Source organism: Pongo abelii, chromosome 19, assembly GCF_028885655.2.
Source record: "Pongo abelii isolate AG06213 chromosome 19, NHGRI_mPonAbe1-v2.0_pri, whole genome shotgun sequence".
Lineage (NCBI taxonomy): Eukaryota > Metazoa > Chordata > Mammalia > Primates > Hominidae > Pongo > Pongo abelii.
Window position 1 is genome coordinate 90,734,042 of NC_072004.2, and position 21,499 is coordinate 90,755,540.

At 46.0% G+C, this 21,499-nt stretch overlaps 2 protein-coding genes across 3 annotated transcripts in view; one reads left to right on the plus strand and one right to left on the minus strand.

The window, feature by feature from the left end:
- Window positions 1–338: 338 nt before the first annotated feature.
- Window positions 339–21,499, minus strand: part of GRB2 (growth factor receptor bound protein 2) — an 87,756-nt gene continuing 66,595 nt past the window's right edge. For both annotated transcript variants that reach the window (XM_009252017.4, NM_001133482.1), the window contains 4 exon segments: window positions 14,919–15,016; window positions 8,193–8,315; window positions 3,930–4,098; window positions 339–2,810 (listed from right to left, as the gene is read on the minus strand). In XM_009252017.4, the coding sequence (XP_009250292.1) occupies window positions 2,625–2,810; window positions 3,930–4,098; window positions 8,193–8,315; window positions 14,919–15,016 (576 nt within the window). In that variant the 3' untranslated portion in view covers window positions 339–2,624.
- Window positions 19,833–21,388, plus strand: LOC112129589 (large ribosomal subunit protein eL42-like). The gene has a single exon (XM_024234593.3). The coding sequence runs from the start codon at window positions 21,057–21,059 to the stop codon at window positions 21,375–21,377; it is 321 nt and encodes a 106-aa protein (XP_024090361.1). The 5' UTR covers window positions 19,833–21,056; the 3' UTR covers window positions 21,378–21,388.

The following is a 21,499-nucleotide window of genomic DNA, read 5'->3' on the forward strand; positions in this document are numbered from 1 at the left end:
CGTTTCTTCATAGGTGTTTCTGTCCTCCTCCTTGTTTAACACAGAGAACAGGAGAACCAAATAAGCTGAGCTCTTTATCTTCCCAAAGCCCTTGGTCTAGACCAGAGTTCCCAAAGCGTGGTCAGTGGTTTCTCTACATCAGAAACATCGGCCGTGTCTGTGTCCTCAAACGCAATGTCCGAGGATGTGGGGCGGGGTTTGCGATTCTGTACTGTTAACAGGCTCCCCAAGGGGGATGTAAGCTGGGTGATCACGTCTGAAGTAAGGACCCAAGATTCCTGACTCCCCGATGCGGTTTTTAAATTTTTAAGGCAGGCAAGGGGAAAAAAGATACCAAGTGAAGAATTCATTGTATGTTTATTATTCACAGTTAATCACTACCTACCAAATGCTATCCGCAGAGTTAAAGGATTAAGTACATAGGTCTTTATTTAAACACTGATTTTTTTTTTAAATATATACACACAAAACTTAGTTCAGCAAGGCTTCATGATATACACCAATTCCAAAATAAAACAATCAAATGGTCCAGGTGTAGAATGCCAGATTCCTTTTATCATCAGCGAGGAAAAGAGAAGCAGAATGAGGAAGAGTGAGGAAAGGCGGGGACAGGCTCTGCCCAGAAGAGCTGCCGCCTCCTGGCACAGCAAACGCTCCAGGCCTAGGCCCTGTTCATATCCGGAGTCGGAGGGAGACTCCCATCGGCCACTTTGGGACTGAAAGGCCCAAGGCTGTCACCAACTCCCGGGAGAGAAGGAGGCAGTCTTGTTTTTGTCGTGGGGAGGGGTTTGGGTGGAGAAAAAGATTACAGGCACATCACCACAGGGGACCAGAAGTGGAGAGAAGACAGAGAGCTCTGCTGAGGCCTTGGTCTTCTTGTCTTTCCAATCTTGCCTTCCCCAACTCTCCCTGCTTCCTGGGACCATCGGTAGGGGTGGGGAGCAGCAGTAACACAGCCCACTGGGAAGGGAGGCACAAGCAGCACTCCGGCTTCCCAGTGCTGCCCTCACACTCACCTAGACAGGTCAGGGGACACAGGATGAAAGCCACAGCCCAATCTAAGAGCAAGACAAGTGAAAAGTGAGTACTCTCACTGTGTACCCCAGCATAGGAATACGGTGAAACCTGCTACAACTGGAGGCTGCATTCCCACGACTTCTTCCTCCGCTCTCCTTGTCTGGGACTTGCTGATTGCAGGCGTGCATATAGGGAGGGGGCGGGGGCCACAACCCCCGAGACGGTGAGGACAGGCTTCCGACCCCCTGTAAGCCAGATCCAGTGGGATGTGGGAGAGCTGGGCGGTCACCTTCCCTCTTGCCCCGGTGGCCCGTCACACTCACACTGCACCCTGGGCAAGCAGTTCCCTGAACCCCCAAGGGGCTCACAACCCTTAAAGCTGGAGCTTAAAGCCTCCTGGCTTAGTACAAGCAGGAGAACGCCTCACCTTCCACTCCTGCTTGTCTCCTTTGCTCTACCCTGGCTCCCCTGCCCCGAGGGAAAAATATTTACACAGAGTAGGAGACAAATTGGCTGAAAAGCTCTGGACTGTCTTTAACTTATTTTAAAACAAAACAAATTAAAAAAAAAAACACCACTCAGAAGCAACCCTTGAAATAAGGAAAAAGGCACTATGAAAAAACAACATGCTCGATAATCCCACTGGAAGGGCCAACAAAGTGGAAAGAGACAGGCTTTCAGGTGGGCTTTTTTTTTTTTGAGACGGAATCTCGCTCTGTCACCCAGGCTGGAATAAAATGGCACGGTCCCGGCTCACTCAACCTCCACTTCCCAGGTTCAAGCGATTCTCCTGCCTCAGGCTCCCGAGTAGCTGGGACTACAGGCACGTGCCACCACACCCGGCTAATTTTTGTATTTTTAGTAGAGACGGGGTTTCGCCATGTTGGCTAGGTTGGTCTCCAACTCCTGACCTTGTGATCCGCCCACCTTGGCCTCCCAAAGTGCTGGGATTACAGGCGTGAGCCACCGCGCCTGGCCCAGGTGGGCTTTCTCGGGAAGCCACGGAAGCAGAGACATGCTTTCCTTCTACCCCACTCTACTGCCAACTTGGACAAAATACACTGGGGGTCTGGGCTGGAAGGCAGATTCCTACAAGCCCCCTCCTCTGGAGGAAGCTAAACAGCAAAGGCGTCGAGCTGCCCTGCCCGCTCCTTTTTGTGTGTATATACGAAGAACACAGAAACAGCTGTTCTTCTTTCAGTCATTCCAACTAAAACAGACATTTTGCATAGAGAGAATACCAGCCCACTTGGTTTCTTGTCTTTTATTATTGGCGTCAGCTAGGACTATATGTGGCCTTAAACGTCATGCACTGATGGATAGAAGAGAAAAAAGGATGAAAAAAAGGACAAAGGAGGGGAAAGAGGAGCAGCAGTGAAAATTTGTAATAAAAACTCTTCTTAATTTATAGGTAAGTTTTGGCATTTTTAAATCCAACGCCCCCTCCCACCCCCTAAAGTTCCAACCAAAGTGAGAGGGTCACAGGGTGACCCGGCCAGGTGTTCTGCACTCCCTTACAGGCTGCTGTTAAGAGGCAGCTTGTGGGTTTAATTCTTTTGTATGTGTTTTACATTTTTCACTTTCTTTAAATAATTGCTTCTTGACTCTTAGACGTTCCGGTTCACGGGGGTGACGTAATTGCGGGGAAACATGCCGGTCTGCCCGTGGCAAGCTCCTTTCCACCAGTTGGGGTCTGAGTTATCCATGACATGGATAAAATCTCCCCGGCGGAAGCCCAGCTCTCCATCCTCCTGGGGATCAAAGTCAAAGAGGGCCTGGACGTATGTCGGCTGCTGCAAAACAGGAGCAGGAAAAACCAACATTGCATTCCTGGTCTGTGGCCGGCCACCTCCGAGGCCAGATGGGTTCCAGGGGGAAACGAATGCGTGCCAAATTCTCCACGTTTCCTAAACTCACCTCCCATTTCCCAACTCCCCGTTTATTCTTACCTATTCTAAGTTTACAGGCCAAGAGGGTTTAGTGTGATCTTTCCCAGTGCTCAGAAAATATTAGAGTATGTCTCCCAGAGGAGGGTGGCCAACTGTGCCATATTATCAAGTAGAGGGCAGGCAGTGCTTGGAAGGGAAAGTTCTTCGGAAACAGCCATCTGTGTTTAGGCCGCGGGCCCAGAATCTTGCAAATCCCTTCTACGACACCCTTAAGGTATTAGAGCCTGAAGTTCTGGAGCTCAAATAACATAAGGGGCTCTAACATAAGGGCTCTAACTGTAACTTAGACCAGGGCTCGAGGGACAGGAACGGGTGCTGACCCCATTCCCTCACAAGCATAGTTTTCCTCATAATTTGCTTCCAGGGACAGGATCTTTGGGTGGGTGTGTTAAAGACCAACTCCCTAGAGAGGCTGGCAAGCTGGCTACACACTGCCTCTGGAAAAGCAAAAACCTTGTATTTGAAACAACAAATCTTTCTTTCTTTTTTTTTTTTTGAGATGAAGTCTCCCTCTGTCGCCCAGGTTGGAGTGCAGTGGTGCAATCTCAGCTCACTGCAACCTCCACCTCCCAGGTTCAAGCAATTTTTCCATCTCAGCTTCCTGAGTAGCTGGGACTGCAGGTGTGCGCCACCACATCCAGCTAATTTTTGTATTTTTAGTAGAGACAGGGTTTCACCATGTTGGCCAGGCTAGTCTCAAACTCCTGACCTCAAGAGATCTGCCTGCCTCGGCCTCCCAAAGTGCTGGGATTATCGGCAGGAGCTACTACACTGGGCCAGAAACAAGAAATCTTTAGTGTGAATGGAGGGTAACATTTTCAGTAAGGAGCACAGAAACCCCAGCGGCAATCCCTGAAGGGAGCCTGCATGTTGAGGGGCGCCTCCCCTTTCCTACAGGAATGCACACTGAGGAGCTATTCTTAACTGCTAAAAATGATCCCATCTCACCCTGATGAGGCTTACCTGTGGCACCTGTTCTATGTCCCGCAGGAATATCTGCTGGTTTCTGGAGACAGATGTAGATCTGTGATAATCCACCAGCTCATTCAGAGAATTGAACTTCACCACCCAGAGGAAGTACTTCCCGGCTCCATCTCGGAGCACCTTGAAGTGCTGCACATCGTTTCCAAACCTGGGAGGGACAGAGAGCACATGTGACCGGCTAAAGGCTCTAACTTGGCAAATCGAGGGCTATCTGCCCATAAAGGAAATATCTCGAGAGAACCACTGTCCTGGCAGCACTCCTCAGGGACTGCAGAGCAACAAGTTTCCTCACTGTGTGTCCCTGGGACGGACCCCTCCCTATGACTGATGGGCACCAGGACAACATCCAGAAACCAGAGAGGGACAGGCCATCAGTCACTCTCATTCTGAAGATGTTTGTAAGATAAAGAGTCCAGGCCAGGTGCGGTGGCTCACACCACCTGTAATCCCAACACTTTGGAGGCCGAGGTGGGCAGATTACCTGAGGTCGGGAGTTCGAGACCAGCCTGGCCAACATGGAGAAACCCCATCTCTACTAAAAATACGAAAGTAGCTGGGCGTGGTGGTGCATGCCTGTAATCCCAGCTACTCGGGAGGCTGAGGCAGGAGAATCACTTGAACCCGGGAGGCCGAGGTTGTGGTGAGCTGAGATCACACCATTGCACTCCAACCTGGGTAACAAGAGCGAAACTCCGTCTCAAAAAAAAAAAAAAAAAAAAGAGTCCATGTGCTCTGAACCCTACCAAATAAAAACAGCCTTACTTAAGACAAAGGAGTGTGACTTAACGTCCTTTGAATCAAAAAATAATTAAAATCTTATATGCAGGAAGAAGGTGAGGAGGGCTGGAAATACTTTCGACAATTCTCTCGTAACTGGGAATAGTTCAAAGTAATGTTTTCCATTCAGGAATTTTAGCTCCACTGATGGGGAAAAGGTCTCCGAACAAAAGGACATACTAGGACAATAAAAGAGGCCCAGACTTCGAAACCCAAAAGCTTCTCCATCACTAGATCACACCCTTTTATACTGGCTAGCAAAACCAGCAACAGCGTGGCTGGCTGGTACTAGCTCACAGGGTCTGTCACAGGATATTTGGCTAGAATACCAGCCCAGCGAGGGCGCTTCTGCCTGTCCTGTTCACCTGGCCGGGCACTCAAAAAGGCATTCTTGGCCAGATGCAGTGGCTCACGCCTGTAATCCCAGCACTTTGGGAGGCTGAGGTGGGCAGATCATAAGGTCAGGATATCGAGACCACCATGGCTAACACGGTGAAACCCCGTCTCTACTAAAAATACAAAAAATTAGCCAGGTGTGGTGGCAGATGCCTGTAGTCACAGCCACTCGAGAGGCTGAGGCAGGAGAATGGTGTGAACCCAGGAGGAGGAGCTTGCAGTGAGCCGAGACTGGGCCACTGTACTCCAGCCTGTGTGACAGAGTGACATTCCATCTTATTAAAAAAAAAAAAAAAAAAAAAAAAAAAAAAAAAAAGGCGCTCTCTGAGAGTGCTTGTTCAATGAATGAATGAGTCCCTCCTCTCCTTCAGTCTTTCAGCTGATGGAAACCAAAGGCTTCAGAAAATCAATACGGCAGGTGGCAGCACTGAGCCTCAAGGAAGCCACTCAGCACAAGATGCCTTGCATTTGGAAAAATACTGCTTTACATGTAAGACAAAATGTGGAAGGTGAGAAAGCTTCATTAGCAAGGGTATATTCCACGGCACTTCTGGCCCCACAGAGGCCCACTTCCACCCATGCAATGCAGGTGGTTTCTAAAAAAGCCCAGGGCCCCAATAATGAGCAGTGTTTCAAATCACAGGCTCAAAACATAAAACTAAGAAACATCTGAAGACTGTTGATTCTTGAACCTCTTTTGTAAAGGTGTGTGTGTTGTTAAAGAGAGTCATGTCACCTGCTTTACTTCTAAAACAATAAATGCATTAAATCCTTAAAAGATTCTACTTGAGAAAATGGAAGTTTGAGAGCTTCTGCTGAGCAACAGGCAGCCTCCAGCCGAGCACGTGGCTGCCCCCGTGGTTTTGGCCACCACCCAGTGATTTACTGCTTGTTCCCCTCATCTTATACAGTTTCAGTTACACTTGGGCCAGTATAAAACTAAAGAAAGACAGGTGACACACAAGTTTTTCTTTTCTTTTCTTTTCTTTTTTTTTTTTAAAGATGGAGTCTTACTCTTTCACCCAGGCTGGAATGCAATGCCTCAATCTCGGCTCACTGCAACCTCTGCCTCCTAGGTTCAAGTGATTCTCCTGCCTCAGCCTCCTGAGTAGCTGGGAATACAGGCGTGTGCCACCATGCCCGGCTAATTTTTGTATTTTTTAGTAGAGACAGGGTTTCACCATATTGGTCAGGCTGGTCTCAAACTCCTGGCCTCATGATCGGCCCGCCTCAGCCTCCCAAAGGGCTGGGATTACAGGCGTGAGCCACCATGCCGGGCCACAACTATAAATTTAAAATCTACGTTTCAAAAAAAAAAAAAAAAAAAATCTACATTTTAATCACACATTAAGTGGTTCTAAAACCAAATAAGATATTCAGTTTTTTTTCTTTTTTTTTTTTTGGGAGACACAGTCTTACTCTGTCACTCAGGCTGGAGCGTAGTGGCGCAATCTCGGCTCATCTGCCTCTCGGGTTCAAGTAATTCTTCTCTCTCAGCCTCCTGAGTAACTGGGATTACAGGTACACGCCACCATGCCCAGGCCACTTTTGTATTTTTTTTTTAGTAGAGACAGGGTTTTACCGTGTTGGCCAAGGTGGTCTCTAACTCCTGACCTCAGGTGATCCGCCTGCCTTGGCCTCCCGAAGTGCTGGGATTACAGGTGTGAGCCACTGCCCCCAGTCTTTTTTTTTTTTTTTTTTTTTTTTTTTTGAGACAGAGTTCTGCTCGTCGCCCAGGCTGAAGTGCAATGGCGCCATCTCGCCTCACTACAACCTCCGCCTCCTGGATTCAAATGATTCTCTGGCCTCAGCCTCCCGAGTAGCTGGGACTACAGGTGTGCGCCACTATGCCTGGGTTATTTTCTATTTTTAGTAGAAACAGGGTTTCACCATGTTGGCCAGGCTGGTCAGTTCATTTTTGAAATGGAAAAGTCTCATGCTTTACATCAGTTATAAATGGGAAATGGTGGCTGGAAGCAGTGGCTCCAGCCTATAATCCCAGCACTTTGGGAGGTCAAGGTGGGTGGATCACCTGAGGTCAGGAGTTCAAGACCAGCCTGGCCAATATGGCAAAACCCCATCTCTACTAAAAATACAAAAATAAGCCGGGCGTGGTGTCAGGCACCTGTAATCCCAGGTACTCGGAGGGTAAGGCAGGGAGAACTGCTTGAACCTGGGAGGTGGAGGTTGCAGTGAGCTGAGGCATGCCATTGGACTCCAGCCTGGGGGACAGAGCGAGACTCTGTCTCAAAAATAAATAAATAAAATAAATGGAAAATGGTTTTCTAGCCCCCATTCAAAAACAGAACAATCTTAATGTAATCTAAATTAAGTAGTGATGTGAATGTTGAATCTAATCACTTTATATATAAGTGATGAAGTGATCTGTCGGACTCCTGGGGAGGGTCCTACGATAATACATTAACTAGAAAATAACTGAAAGTAAAAAACATACGGAAATAACAATTTAATTCAAAATCCTGACTTCACAGCTGAGGTGTGAATTGTTTAGAATCTTCAAGTGCTGGTTTCTATTCTCCACACTCTCCATGGCGGCAGAACTTCCTGTCTTCTCCATTCCCTGCTTACCCGCTCCCTTTCACACCTGAACTTTCCACCGGGTAAATAAATGCAAGCCCCAAATCCCCTGCAGCAGCCTTCCTAAGTGGCTGTGATGGCCTAGGATAGGGCTGGTGGATTTAAGTCAGTGGACCTGAGCAAGGCAAGCCAAGGCAGCCGACAGGCGCTCCACTATCCCATTAGAGAGAGCTGCGGGAATCCCTCGGAGGACAGAAGCTCAGGAGTGCTGGGCACTAGGGAAAACTAGCAGGCTCCAGCTGGCTGCAGGGAGCTGCTGCTCACCTCCTGAAGGCTGTGTCCACATGGGAATCCAGTGCTTCTAGAACTCATTTTGAGAGGAGCCAGAAATTAGGAATTTAATGTGAAATGAAGATACAGTTTAGGCTAAGCCTCCACCATTTTGTGTGTAGCCAGGTACCTGACCGACGGCTTCACAATTTGGATCAGTCAGAGACAGGATTCCAGGCAACTGCAGCAGGAAATACTTACTTGACAGAGAGGGAGAAGTCCCCAGGAGCGCTCTCACTCTCTCGGATAAGAAAGGCCCCATCGTGCCGCTGTTTGCTAAGCATTTCTTCTGCCTTGGCTCTGGGGATTTTGCCAAAAAACCACCTAAGGAAGGAAGGCAAGCTGGTCAACATCTGCTTCCCCACAAAGAAACGGGATATCCAGCCTTCAAAATGTGAGTAACACAACACTCCTTGCCAGAGGAAGGGGCCTCCCTCCTCATCCTCCAGCCTCACAGTGCCCAAGATCGACACTGGGTCGGGTCCCCAGAGATGGACCTTCAAAGGTCTTTAGCCTACTCCATTTCCCAGAAAGCGACTCACCAAGGCACTAACCGTGGGTCACTCTTTCTATAGAGGAAGACATTTGAAAATGGGCCCCCCAGGCCAAAGCCCACTGGACTCCCTACTGACTCATGACAAAGACGCCTGGGGAAAAGCCCAGGCCTTTGGGTTTGGTGTACGGGATGAACTGACAAGGAGAGACTGGCCCCTTCCTGCAGCCATGTGATAAGATCACAGCTTCACCACAGTGGGACTAAGGGGAAGTCGGGAGGAAACCTGGACGGCCAGGAGCTGGAGGCAGGGTTACTTTTGCTAACAGCCCAAAGGCAAAAGGTTCAGACAGTATGAGGGTGCCCCTACCCGTAACTAAGGTCAGCATTCCTCTCAAGGCGTGCCTCTGTGGCCACTGCTCAGAGTTCAGCTTTCAGAAGCCACCAGGAATATTGTAATTTACCATATGCTCAGCAGCTAGCTGCAAAATTCAGATTTTTGAGGCAAGCTGCAGACTCTTCTGCTCCCAATTGCTGATTCACCTTGGCTAGAAGAAAAAGTGGCTAAATTCATGAAAAACTGTGAAGCAACTGGCTGTGGCTTATCAAGAGGAAGAGGAGAGAACACTTCTACAAGAGCTTAAAGTCAAGCTGCCTCGCATTTCAAATGAAAACTATAACTAATTAGGAAGAAGAAACTGTGAAAACCATGTTCTCTTCTCAAAATTGTCTTTAGTTATCATTTTTAAAAGCAAAAGTTATTCATAACAAATAAAGACCTATAAACATGGAAACTGGCATTCATTTAATATGCTAATTATAATATCAAAAGTCCTTTTAATGGACCAAATAGTCCATTGAAGTTGTAAATCTAACTTACATATCTTTTTTTTTTGAGTAGTCTCGCTCTGTTGCCGAGGCTGGAGTGCAGTGGCATGATCTCAGCTCACCTCAAGCTCCACCTCCCAGGTTCACCCCATTCTCCTGCCTCAGCCTCTCGAGTAGCTGAGTAGCTGGGACTACAGGCGCCCGCCACCATGCCCGGCCAATATTTTGTATTTTTAGTAAAGATGGGGTTTCACCATGTTAGCCAGGATGGTCTCAATCTCCTGACCTTGTTGATCCGCCTGCCTTGGCCTCCCAAAGTGCTGGGATTACAGGCATGAGCCACCGCGCCCAGCCCTTTTTTTTTTAGACAGAGTCTCACTCTGTCACCCAGGCTGGAGTGCAGTGGCAGGATCTCAGCTCACTGCAACCTTCGCCTCCTGGGTTCAAGCAATTCTCCTGCCTCAGCTTCCCTAGTAGCTGGGATTATAGGCGGCCACCACCACGCCCAGCTAATTTTTGTATTTTTAGTAGAGATGGGGTTTCACCATATTGGCCAGGCTAGTCTTGAACTCCCGACCTTGAGATCTGTCCGCCTCGGTCTCCCAAAGTGCTGGGATTACAGTCGCGAGCCACCGCGCCCGGCTCATTTACATATCTTACTTATAAGCAACCATATTGGAAGATGTCCCTAAAATAATATACTATACTCAAATTCAAACAGAAAGATGTGAACTGCTAGGAAGGATACACTTAGAAGCTGCCCTTAGTAACTCTGTCCTTGTGTGTGTGTGTCAGCCTCTAGGGACTCTTATTAACTCTGAATAGTCCGACATCTACCGGCTGGAGTCTTTCTCATTTTGCATACTCTACTGCCAGGCTGCTGAGGAGCTGGGACAATAGATCCTCCTGCTTCTACAAATAACTCAAGGCTAGGACCTGCAGTGCCTGGAAATCAGGCCGCACAAGAGAAATCACATATCACTAGAATAGAATGCTCTCTAAATATAAAAGGACAGGCTGGGCCCGGTAGCTCATGCCTGTAATCCCAGCACTTTGGGAGGTTGAGGTGGGGTGAATCACTTGAGGTCAGGAGTTTGAGATCAGCCTGGCCAACATGGTGAAACCCAGTCTCTACCAAAAATACAAAAATTAGATGGGCACAGTGGCAGGCACCTGTAATCCCAGCTACTTGGGAAGCTGAGGCAGGAGAATCACTTGAACCCGGGAGGCAGAGGTTGTAGTGAACCAAGACTGTGCCACTGCACTCCAGCCTGGGTGACAGAGTGAGACTCTGTCTCAAAAAATAAATAAATAAATAAATAAAATAAAAAGGAGGCTGGGTGCGGTGGCTCATGCCTGTAATCCCAGCACTTTGGGAGGCCGAGGTGGGCGGATCACCTGAGGTCAGGAGTTCGAGACCAGCCTGACCAACACGGAGAAACTCCGTCTCTACTAAAAAATAAAAAATTAGCAGGGCACGGTGGCGCATGCCTGTAATCCCAGCTACTCGGGAGGTTGAGGCAGGAGAATCGCTTGAACCTCCGGGAGGCAGAGGTTGCGGTGAGCCGAGATCATGCCATTGCACTCCAACTTGGGCAACAAGAGTAAAACTCCATCTCAAAAAAATTAAATAAATAGGCCGGGTGTGGTGGCTCACGCCTGTAATCCCAGCACTTTGGGAGGCCAAGGCGGGCGGGTCACAAAGTCAGGAGATCGAGATCAACCTGGCTAACATAGTGAAACCCTGTCTTTACTAAAAATACAAAAAAATTAGCCAGGCATGGTGGCAGATGCCTGTAGTCCCAGTTACCTGGGAGGCTGAGGCAGGAGAATGGCGTGAACCTGGGAGGCGGAGCTAGCAGTGAGCTGAGATCACGCCACTGCACTCCAGCCTGGGTGACAAAGCGAGACTCAGTCTCAATAAATAAATAAATAAATAAATAAATAAAAAAGGACAGTTAACGGTATTGAGACCATTTAAACCTTCTCATATCGGGTGGCCTTGGGTTTCTAATGTAAGTGTATGCAGCATGCATCTGACTGGGTACAGCAGTGAAAATCCACACATGGCCTTGGCTGGCTCTCCCACACTGCTGGGTGAGGGTGAAGCTTCTCAATCAGCAAGGCTCTCTTTCCTCCTAGGCCCCCAAGATCTCTCCACTAGGGAGGTTTTTTCCCATTTGTAGGTATAAAATAATGAATATAAATTGAAATAGCCTAGAGGTACATGAAGCAAACATAAAAAGTAAGATGCTTCCCTCAAACTTCCCAGAGGCAGCACGTGTTGGCGGTTCTAACACTTAGGTTTCCAGACCTTTCTGTCTGGTGCACATAGATATGTGTTTTCTTGCCCCCAGCTTAAAATTAACGCAATTTTATTTTCAATTAAAAAAATAAACTGTAGTGAAGTATAAATTATAATATTTAAAAAGTACTCTAACTGGAATTAAAAAAACAAAAAACAAAAAAAACACAACTCTGTTATAAGCACCCAGATCAAGAAATAAAAAATCTGGCACCAGGCGTGGTGGCCCACGCCTGTAATTCCAGCACTTTGGGAGGCTAAGGTGGGAGGATTCCCTAAGCCCAGTAGATCAAGACCAGCCCGGGCAACACAATGAGACCCTGTCTCTACAAAAAATAAAAAATTAGCCAGGCATAGTGGTGCACAGCTGTAGACGCAGCAACTTAGGAGACTAAGGTGGGAGGATAACTTGAGCCCAACCTGGATGACAGAGCAAGACCCTGTGAATAGCTGTCACTACTAAAACACTGAAATACCACCATTCTACATTTCTATAGCATTTTATATCATTTATAAATTTGCTTAACTTTTTAAAATGATGATATGTACATGTGACTACATGCTTACGGGTGAATGTTTTTTTTTTTTATTTTTTGAGACAGAGTCTTGCTTTGTTGAATAGGCTGGAGTGCAGTGGCGTGATCTTGGCTTGCTGCAAGCTCTAACATGCAAATGTTTTGAAAGTCTTTAAAAAGATGGGCTTTGGGCTGGGCGTGGTGGCTCACACCTGTAATCCCAGCACTTTGGGAGGCTGAGGCAGGCGGATCACGAGGTCAGGAGACTGAGACCATCCTGACCAACACAGTGAAACCCCATCTCTACTAAAAATACAAAAATTAGCTGGGCGTGGTGGCACATGCCTGTAATCCCAACTACTCAGGAGGCAGAGGCAGGAGAATCCCTTGAACCAGGGAGTTGGGGGTTGCAGTGAGCCGAGATCGTGCCACAGCACTCTAGCCTGGCGACAGAGCGAGACTCCATCTCAAACAAACAAACAAAAAAAGATGAGCTTTGGCAGGGTGCGGTGGCTCACACCTGTAATCCCAGCACTTTAGGCCAAGAGTTCGAGATCAGCTTGGCCAACACGGTGAAACCCCATCTCTACTAAAAATACAAAAATTCGACAGGAGTGGAGGCACGCACCTGTAGTCCCAGCTACTCAGGAGGCTGAGGCACAAGAATCGCTTGAACCCAGCAGGTGGAGGTTGCAGTGAGCTGAGATAGCACCACTTCACTCCAGCCTGGGCAACAGAGCAGGACTCAGTCTCATAAAAACAACAACAACAACAACAACAAAGAACAAAAAAAAATAAAGGTGGGCTTATACAACAGAAATAGCAAGGGCGAGAGCTAAGGGGGTGGGGGGAGAAGGCTAATTTTCCAATGTAATTCTTTACTACATCCCATGGGCTTCCATCCATATGCATTTAATGTGAAAAGCACATATTTGGATCCACCCCTCAAGCATATACAACTCATGCTGCAGCACTAATGCCAACGATCATTTTGCAGTCTGTGTCTAATTTGTTAACTTGAATGCTGCATTAGCTGACATGGTGCTCCATTTTATGCTTCCCTCTTCCTCCATAACCCCTGCCTCCACCCCCACAAAAAAACAAAAACAAACAAACAAAAAAAACCAGGAGGTGGCAGGATGGGGAGGAGAAGGCCTGGTACTGACCCTGACCCTATATTCATGAACATCCAGCCACAGAGCAGCCCTATACAACAGCAACTACGTCTGCAAGGCCAAACCCCTACATAGGCACAAGCATGGTCTTTGTTAGCAATATGGTAGACCTGAATAAATAAGGGTTATTAAGTTGCTAGTTGCCTTTTCAGAGCTCAGAGTGGCTGAGCACTGCCCACCCTTTGGGCAGAGTCTGCAAATAACAACACAGCTGAGCCTGTGCTGGGTGCTTCTCCATCAACTCTTCTAAAGTTCTTCATAGTGGGGACAAAAGGTCAAGGCAAGGGAGTGACTGTCCCAGTCAGCCTGGCAGTAACTACAACTTTCCAAGGATGGTAGCCTTTCCTATCTTTCCTCAACAGTCAGACTTAAATGCCTGTGTTACCCGAAACACTGAAGAAAAATAAGAATTTCGAGCCACAGACATGTCATATAAGAAGTGTAGTATGATGTTCTGTTGAATTCCCTTTCAATCTGAAAATATGAAAATAAAAGGGAACTGAAGTCAATGTTGTGTTTGGATCTAATGAAGGAGCCAGCAAACAATAATGGCCTTTGGCCTAAATCTGCCCACAACCTAAGACTGTTTTTAAAATTTCTACTCGATTGTTAAAAGAAAATTTTTACAAGGAATATCTGACAGGATTGTATGCAGCCCACAAAGCTGAAATTACTTGCTATCAGGCTCTTCACAGAAAAAGTTTAGCCAACCCTTGACCTACAGTTTCTTTTGAGGACGACTGAAGGAAACAGAAGTACACAAATTATGTGGCTTATATGGGACCTGGGGAGGATGTGCTATGATCCAACAGGCCCCTCCTACTCAAGATTTGACAAACCACCTGAAAGGCTCCGCCACCAGCTGCTGTAAAAGCAAGGAGACAATGTCCAATGGCATTGTAGTCTGAGCGTGGAAAGCCTCGGCTCCCCTGACATACTTGCAAGGCAAGCCAACAACTGCTTCTGCGCTAGGAGCAGGGCCCGTGAATGAGGGGTGGGTGAGGATGGGAGGACAGTGGTCTGCAGGGGCTCTCAGGGTTCCACTATGTTGCGTTATCAATAAAATCGTGGCAGGGGTAGCTTCTGAAAAACATTAAAAATATTCACCGCTCCCAGCAGCCTGGAGGACAGCATATTTTGTTCTCTCGTAAGTAGGAACACTGACATGGAGGGATAAACATTCATTGAGAACTATTAGATGTCAAGCACCATGCTCTGGGGATACAAAGATATTAAGATACTGTCCCACAGGATTAGCACATATAAACACAAAATCATCTAAGTACCTTTTCTAAAACTCAAAAAAAATGCAGAATTATGAAACACATCTGGCCCTGAGACATATTTAACAGAAAAAGAATTAGGGACCTGCACAACTATTGTTTTATTTTTGAAGATCACTGACAGTTATTATCAATCTCAAACATATAATATTATTGACTATGATATATTATTATATACTATTAACATGCACAATCAATATCCTTTGTTAATTCCCTAGAAACGTGAATAAAAAGTATGACATCCATCCCAGTGATCTCAATTTTAAAAAGAGTGTTTGAAAGAAGGAGGTGGGTCCAACCCTTCCAAGACTAATGGAGCTCAACTTACGGATGTGGTTTCATTTCTATGTAGTTCTTGGGAATGAAGCCGTCTTTTCCATTAAGCTCTGCCTTGTACCAGTTCTGATCACATTCTTCGTTCAAAACCTGAAAAGAAATAAGACAACAAAGAAACCCAATCATGTCCTTTTCCCTTTAAAAAGGTAGTTACAAGACAATTATGCTGTCTTTTAGGTCTGTGAACGGTTTCACTCAAAGTATTATCAGTTATACGGATATAAGACTCCTTTTAACTTCAAACAATCAGCATTATGTTAATCTCTGTTAAAATGAAATAGAAATTATCTCTGAAAATGAAAATTCAGGCTCCCAAACATCTAGAATGAAACCCTCAGTAAGGAAGGAGAAAGAAGAATGGCAAGTATTAGTTTTTTTTTTTTTTTTTTTTTTTTTAACGGAGTCTTGCTCTGTCGCCCAGGCTGAAGTGCAGTGGTGCGATCTCGGCTCACTGAAACCTCCACCTCCTGGGTTCAGGCAATTCTCCTGCCACAGCCTCCTGAGTAGCTGGGATTACAGGCGCATGCCACGTTGCCCAGCTAATTTTCGTATTTTTAGTAGAGATGGGGTTTCACCATGTTGGCCAGGCTGGTCTTCAACTCCTGGCCTCAGGTGATCTGCCCCACCTTGGCCTCTCAAATTGCTGGGATTACAGGTGTGAGCCACTGTGCCCGGCCAGTTTTTTTGTTTTGTTTGGTTTTTCTAAGAGAGAAACCTGGAGAAGAGATTCTAGAAAATGGCAAACACATAGGAGAATAAGGGAGCTTGACGAAGACAAAGTCTGCTCTCTGGGAGACAGAGTTGTCACAGCAGAACTGAGCAGCAACAGAACCTTTTATTAGACTCCTCTAGAGATCTTCCAACCGACCTCCAGAATCTACAGTGATAGAGTCCTGGATTCCCTCATGGCTTCTCTGGGTTACCGCAAGTATGGGTCACCCACCAAACGGCTCCAGAACACTGCTGCTTGTGAGGACAACCATATGCCCTCGTATGGGAAAACTATTTTCAGGAAAAAGCATGGCAAATCCTACTCAGTTCAATAACCCAAATGCCACATTGTATTAAAGTTAGATAGTGCTGAAAGCATATCAACCAGCAGAATTCAGGCAGATGCCTTGGAAATCCTGGAACTGAACCACTGCATTCTACAGATGTAAAAAAACAAGACCAATGGCCACCCCAGGTTACGAGGTAGTGACCCCACAGAGCTAACATCACGCCCAGACTTTCATATTCCCAATGACCATTCTTTCCAATGCTGCCTCTTGAACTGCATGTACCAGGCCATGCATAGGCCAGGCCATGACGCTGTAATGTGTAGAGTAATACAGTAGTCCTCCTTATCATGATGGATACGTTTCAAGACCTCCAGTGGGTGCCTGAAACCGTGGATAGTACAGGACTCTAGATATGCTATGCTTTTTCCTATACTATACACATACCTATAAGTTTATTTTTTTTTTAGATTTATTTATTTTTTATTTTTATTTTTTGAGACAGAGTCTCGCTCTGTCGCCCAGGCTGGAGTGCAGTGGCGCGATCTTGCTGACTGCAAGCTCCGCCTCCCGGGTTCACACCATTCTCCTGCCTCAGCCTCCTGAGTGGCTGGGACTACAGGTGCCTGCCACCACGCCCGGCTAATTTTTTGTATTTTTTAGTAGAGATGGAGTTTCACCACATTAGCCAGGATGGTCTCGATCTCCTGACCTTGTAATACACCCGCCTCAGCCTCCCAAAATGCTGGGATTACAGGCGTGAGCCACCATGCCCGGCCGATTTATTTATTTTGCCCAGGCTAGTCTTGAACTCCTGGACTCAAGGGATTCTCCTGCCTCAGCCTCCCAAAGTGCTGAGATTACAGGTGTGAGCCACCATGCCAGTCCTACCGATAAGTTTAATTTGTAAATTAGGCACAGTAAGAGATTAATGATGACTAGTAGTAAAATAGATAAGTTTTAACAGGCCAGGTGTGCTGGCTCAAACCTGTAATCTTGGCAGTTTGGAAGGCTAAAGTGGGAAGACTGCTTTAGCCCAGGAGTTTAGGACCAGCCTGGGCAACATAGTGAGACCCTGTCTTTATATTTAAAAAGTGTAAAAGAAAAGTTATAACAATATACTGTAATAAAAATTTATGTGAATGTATTATCTCTCAAAATATCTTTTTTTTTTTTTTTTTGAGTCAGGGTCTTGCTCTGCTGCCCAGGCTGGAGTACAGTGACACCATCACGGCTCATGGCATCTCAACTTCCTGGGTTCAAGCAATCCTCCCATTTCAGCCTCCTGAGTACCTGGGACTATAGGCACTTGCCATGTTGCCCAGGCTGGTCTTGAACTCCTGCACTCAAGTATCCTCCTGCCTCAGCTTACCTAAGTGTTGAGATTACAGGTGTGAGCCACTGTGATTGGCCAAAATATGTTATTTATATGTTGGATTGCAACTGGCCGCAGGTAAGGGGGGACTAGTATATATGGAGCAGAACAGAATCAGGTACAGTGTGAAAGCCACCCTATGAATTCTAGACTTACAACAAAAGGCAAAGGGCAGAAGGCATAAAGTTGGTAAAAGATAAAACAAAAATGTGAATACAACCCCAAAATGGTGGGCCCAGGAAAATGTTGGCTAGTACAGTGGTAATCCACACTACATAACAAAGTTCTGAGAGGAAACTGGTAAAATTCTTTACAAAATGATTTATTCAAGATGTTGAACAATGCTGTACTCATAGCCAATCAGAAACTGGATTGCTCTAAAGTGAGTGCTGTCTGTGTACTGCCATTAAAGTGAGATGCAATAGAAAGGGTAGATAAGAATGACAGATAATCAACAACTAGCCAGGCTGCATTAATGACTATGCTTTCTTAACAGAGGGTATGCCCTGCAGAGCTTTGCAATGCTGGTGCTTATCTGCTATGCTTACCAAACTCTGGCTGCAGGTGCCAGACACTGGGTTTCAATGCTTAGGATAAGGTGGTAAATCCTGCAAGAGCCAATAAATATGTGTAGCAAACTCTCAAAAAAAATTAGCTAGTGGTAAAACCCAGTGTATTCAAAGTTTCCAAGAGTCACACAAATATTGACAGAGTATTGATGAAAACTTTCTTCTAGTCATCATTTCATTTCTTGTAAAAAAATCACATTAAAGACTGGAATGAGATAAAACAATATATGCAAGGTACACTCATAATTTTTAAGTCTTCATTTTAAAAACACTGCATTGTGCTGCGGCCAGCAGTGGTGCTGTATTGATAGACAATTATAAAGCACATACCAACGACAAGTTTGAGGAGGGAAAGTGCGCTTGAACCCCGCCGGGCCACCACCACCTGCCCCTGTACTGGCAGCACAGAAAACTCTGAATAGCCTTTGAGAAAAGGAGCTACTTTAAAAGTTATTTAAGGCCAGGATTCTGTTATCTACCAAAACTAAGGTCTAGAAGGAAAACGTGACCTAATAATGATCTTATAAAGCATTATCTTATAGTAATAATAAAAACCCCACAGGCTTATAAACAATATTTATTAGTTTATTTCAGAGACAGAGTCTCACTGTGTTGCTCAGGCTGGAGTAGCTGGGACTACAGGTGCGTGCACCCATACCAGCTATGAAGAGTTTTTGAAAATGTCTTAACTCCTGAAATGGTGAGGTGTGTCTACTTTTACCGTATACACTTGTTCTTGGAAGATAGAGAGTCAGACTGACAAAGAGCTGCTTGTAACCTATTTGTGCATCAAAACAGAACAAAGTAATCATTAGAAAGGGACACTTTTGATTTGTGACCAATAACTTTGTAGAAAAAGATAACTCTATTTACCTGCCAGGAGTTCATAGAGCTACACTCTCTTCTTGTCACCTTTACCAAGACAGAGGCAAACTCCCTAAAAAGTGTCCCCTCCCCCAATAAACACAACTCCAGGGCAACTCCTAGATTTGACATCAACTTAGAACTATGGCTGTCTACAGAACAAAAATTATTACTTGGTGTTCAGTATGTTTTTCTCCCCCAGAAAGCAGGAAAATATGGAATTAATGCTTTTAAAAATGTAATTTTTTTTTTGAGAGAGTCTTGCTCTGTTGCTCTGTCACCTAGGCTGGAGTGGAGTGGCATGATCTCGGCTCACTGCAACCTTCACCTCCCGGGTTCAAGTGATTCAAGTGCCTCGGCCTCCCAAGTAGCTGGGATTACAGGCATGCACCACTACACCCAACTGATTTTTGTATTTTTAGCAGACATGGGATTTCACCATGTTGGCTAGGCTGGTCTCATATTCCTGGCCTCAAGCAATCCACCTACCTTGGCCTCTCAAAGTGCTGGGATTATAGGCGTGAGCCACCATGCTGGCCAAAAATGTAACATTTGAGTACATGAATGGTTACGATTTTGGTTATCTGGAAAATTCTAGTATCCAGAATATCACGTTACCAGATAGCCCAGGTATTGCTGCACATACCTCTAAACCTCTTCACTCTAGAATTTCAGAAAAAGCTTGGTTCTGCCGGAGGCAAAACACAGGAGGAACAATGTAGCTGCAACCCTGAGCCAGAGACCAGGCCTTTCAACCCAACTGCTCCACCTGCACTGGGAGCTTGCACACAGAAGCCCTGAAACTGGAGTGATGTAATTAGATGCCTAAAAATTAACTTTTATTCAAATGTTCAAGTATACAAAACAGCCACTGAAGTGTCAGGTTAAAAAAAAAAAAGAAAAGAAAGAAAAAGAAAACAAAACAGCAAAGAACACAAATGAACGTTGGAGAGCCTCGAGGGGGCAAAGACCAGAAGCATCTGTGGATGAGGCTGCACCTACAAAGACTGTTTCATTTGCTGTGGCTTTAGGTGAAAGCTCACATCCTTCACAAATAATTTTTATTTTATTACTATTACTATTTTTTTTTTTTTGAGATGGAGTCTCGCTCCGTTGCCCAGGCTGGAGTGCAGTGGCGCGATCTCGGCTCACTGCAAGCTCCGCCTCCTGGGTTCAGGCCATTCTCCTGCCTCGGCCTCCCCAGTAGCTGGGACTACAGGCGTCTGCAACCACGCCCAGCTAATTTTTTGTATTTTTAGTAGACACGGGTTTCACTGTGTTAGCCAGGACGGTCTCGATCTCCTGCCTCGTGATCTGCCTGCCTCGGCCTCCCAAAGTGCTGGGATTACAGGCGTGAGCCACCGCGCCCGGTCTACTATTACTACTACTACTACTACTACTACTATTATTATTATTATTATTATTTTTATTGAGACAGAGTCTCACTCTGTTGCCCAGGCTGGAGTGCAGTGGCACAATCTCGGCTCACTGCAACCTCCGCCTCCCAGGTTCAAGTGATTCTCTGCCTCAGCCTCTCGAGTAGCTGGGATTACAGGCACCCGCCACCATGCCTGGCTAGTTTTTGTATTTTTAGCAGAGATGGGGTTTCACCATAGGTTTCACCATATTGGTCAGGCTGGTCTCGAACCTCTGACCTCAGGTGATTTACCTGCCTTGGCCTCCTGAGTAGCTAGGATTACAGGCGCCTATCACCATGCTCAGCTAATTTTTGTATTTTTCGTAGAGACAGGGTTTCACCATGTTGGCCAGGCTGGTCTCGAACTCTTGGCCTCAGCTGATCTGCCCACCTTGGCCTCCCAAAGTGCTGGGATTACAGGCATGAGCCACCTTGCCTGGCCACAAATAATTTTTAAAGGCCTAGTCAGACTCCTGAGCACGAGCAAGCTGCTCCCATCACTGTGTCTTCACTTGCTTATTCACTCCCTCTGCACAAATCCACGGGTGAGCTCACAAAAAAAGTTTCCTTCAGCTTTAAAATCTCCAAGGAATGTTTTTAGCTATTACCCCACAGCTGCATTTTCTATTCCGACCCCCATATTCCCTCGAGTTATGACTTTCTAGCCACACAAGACACTTTGGTTTAACGGAAGCAGATTGATCAAGAGATGAGATTATGAAAGGAGGAAGAGACAAGTTTCAGTGAAGAGAGTTCTTTTTGTTTTTTGGTTTTTTTTGCAAAGAGACTGAAAATAATGTTAAGAGCCCAAATCAGGAAGAAATTTAAGAGATGAGGAATGAGGTGAGCTTTATACAGAAGAATTAAAAATATACAAGTCCTTTCTGTGCCGATAGCACTCACGCAAATGGTCAACGTTCCTAAAACTCGCTGGACTTTCTCTAAGAAGTGCGGCAAGCACCAACCCCACAAAGTGACACAGTACGAGAAGGGTAAGGATTCTCTATATGCCCAGGGAAAGTGGCGTTACGACAGGAAACAGAGTGGCTATGGTGGGCAGACTAAGCCGATTTTCCGGAAAAAGGCTGAAACCACAAAGAAGACTGTGCTAAGGCTTGAGTGCATTGAGCCCAACTGCAGATCTAAGAGAATGCTGGCTATTAAAAGATGCAAGCATTTTGAACTGGGAGGAGATAAGAAGAGAAAGGGCCAAGTGATCCAGTTCTAAGCGTCATCTTTTGTTTTATTATGAAGACAATAAAATCTTGAGTTTATGTTTTCTTTTTCTTTTCTTTTCTTTTTTTTTTTTTTGAGACAGAGTCTCGCTCTGTTGCCCAGGCTGGAGTGCAG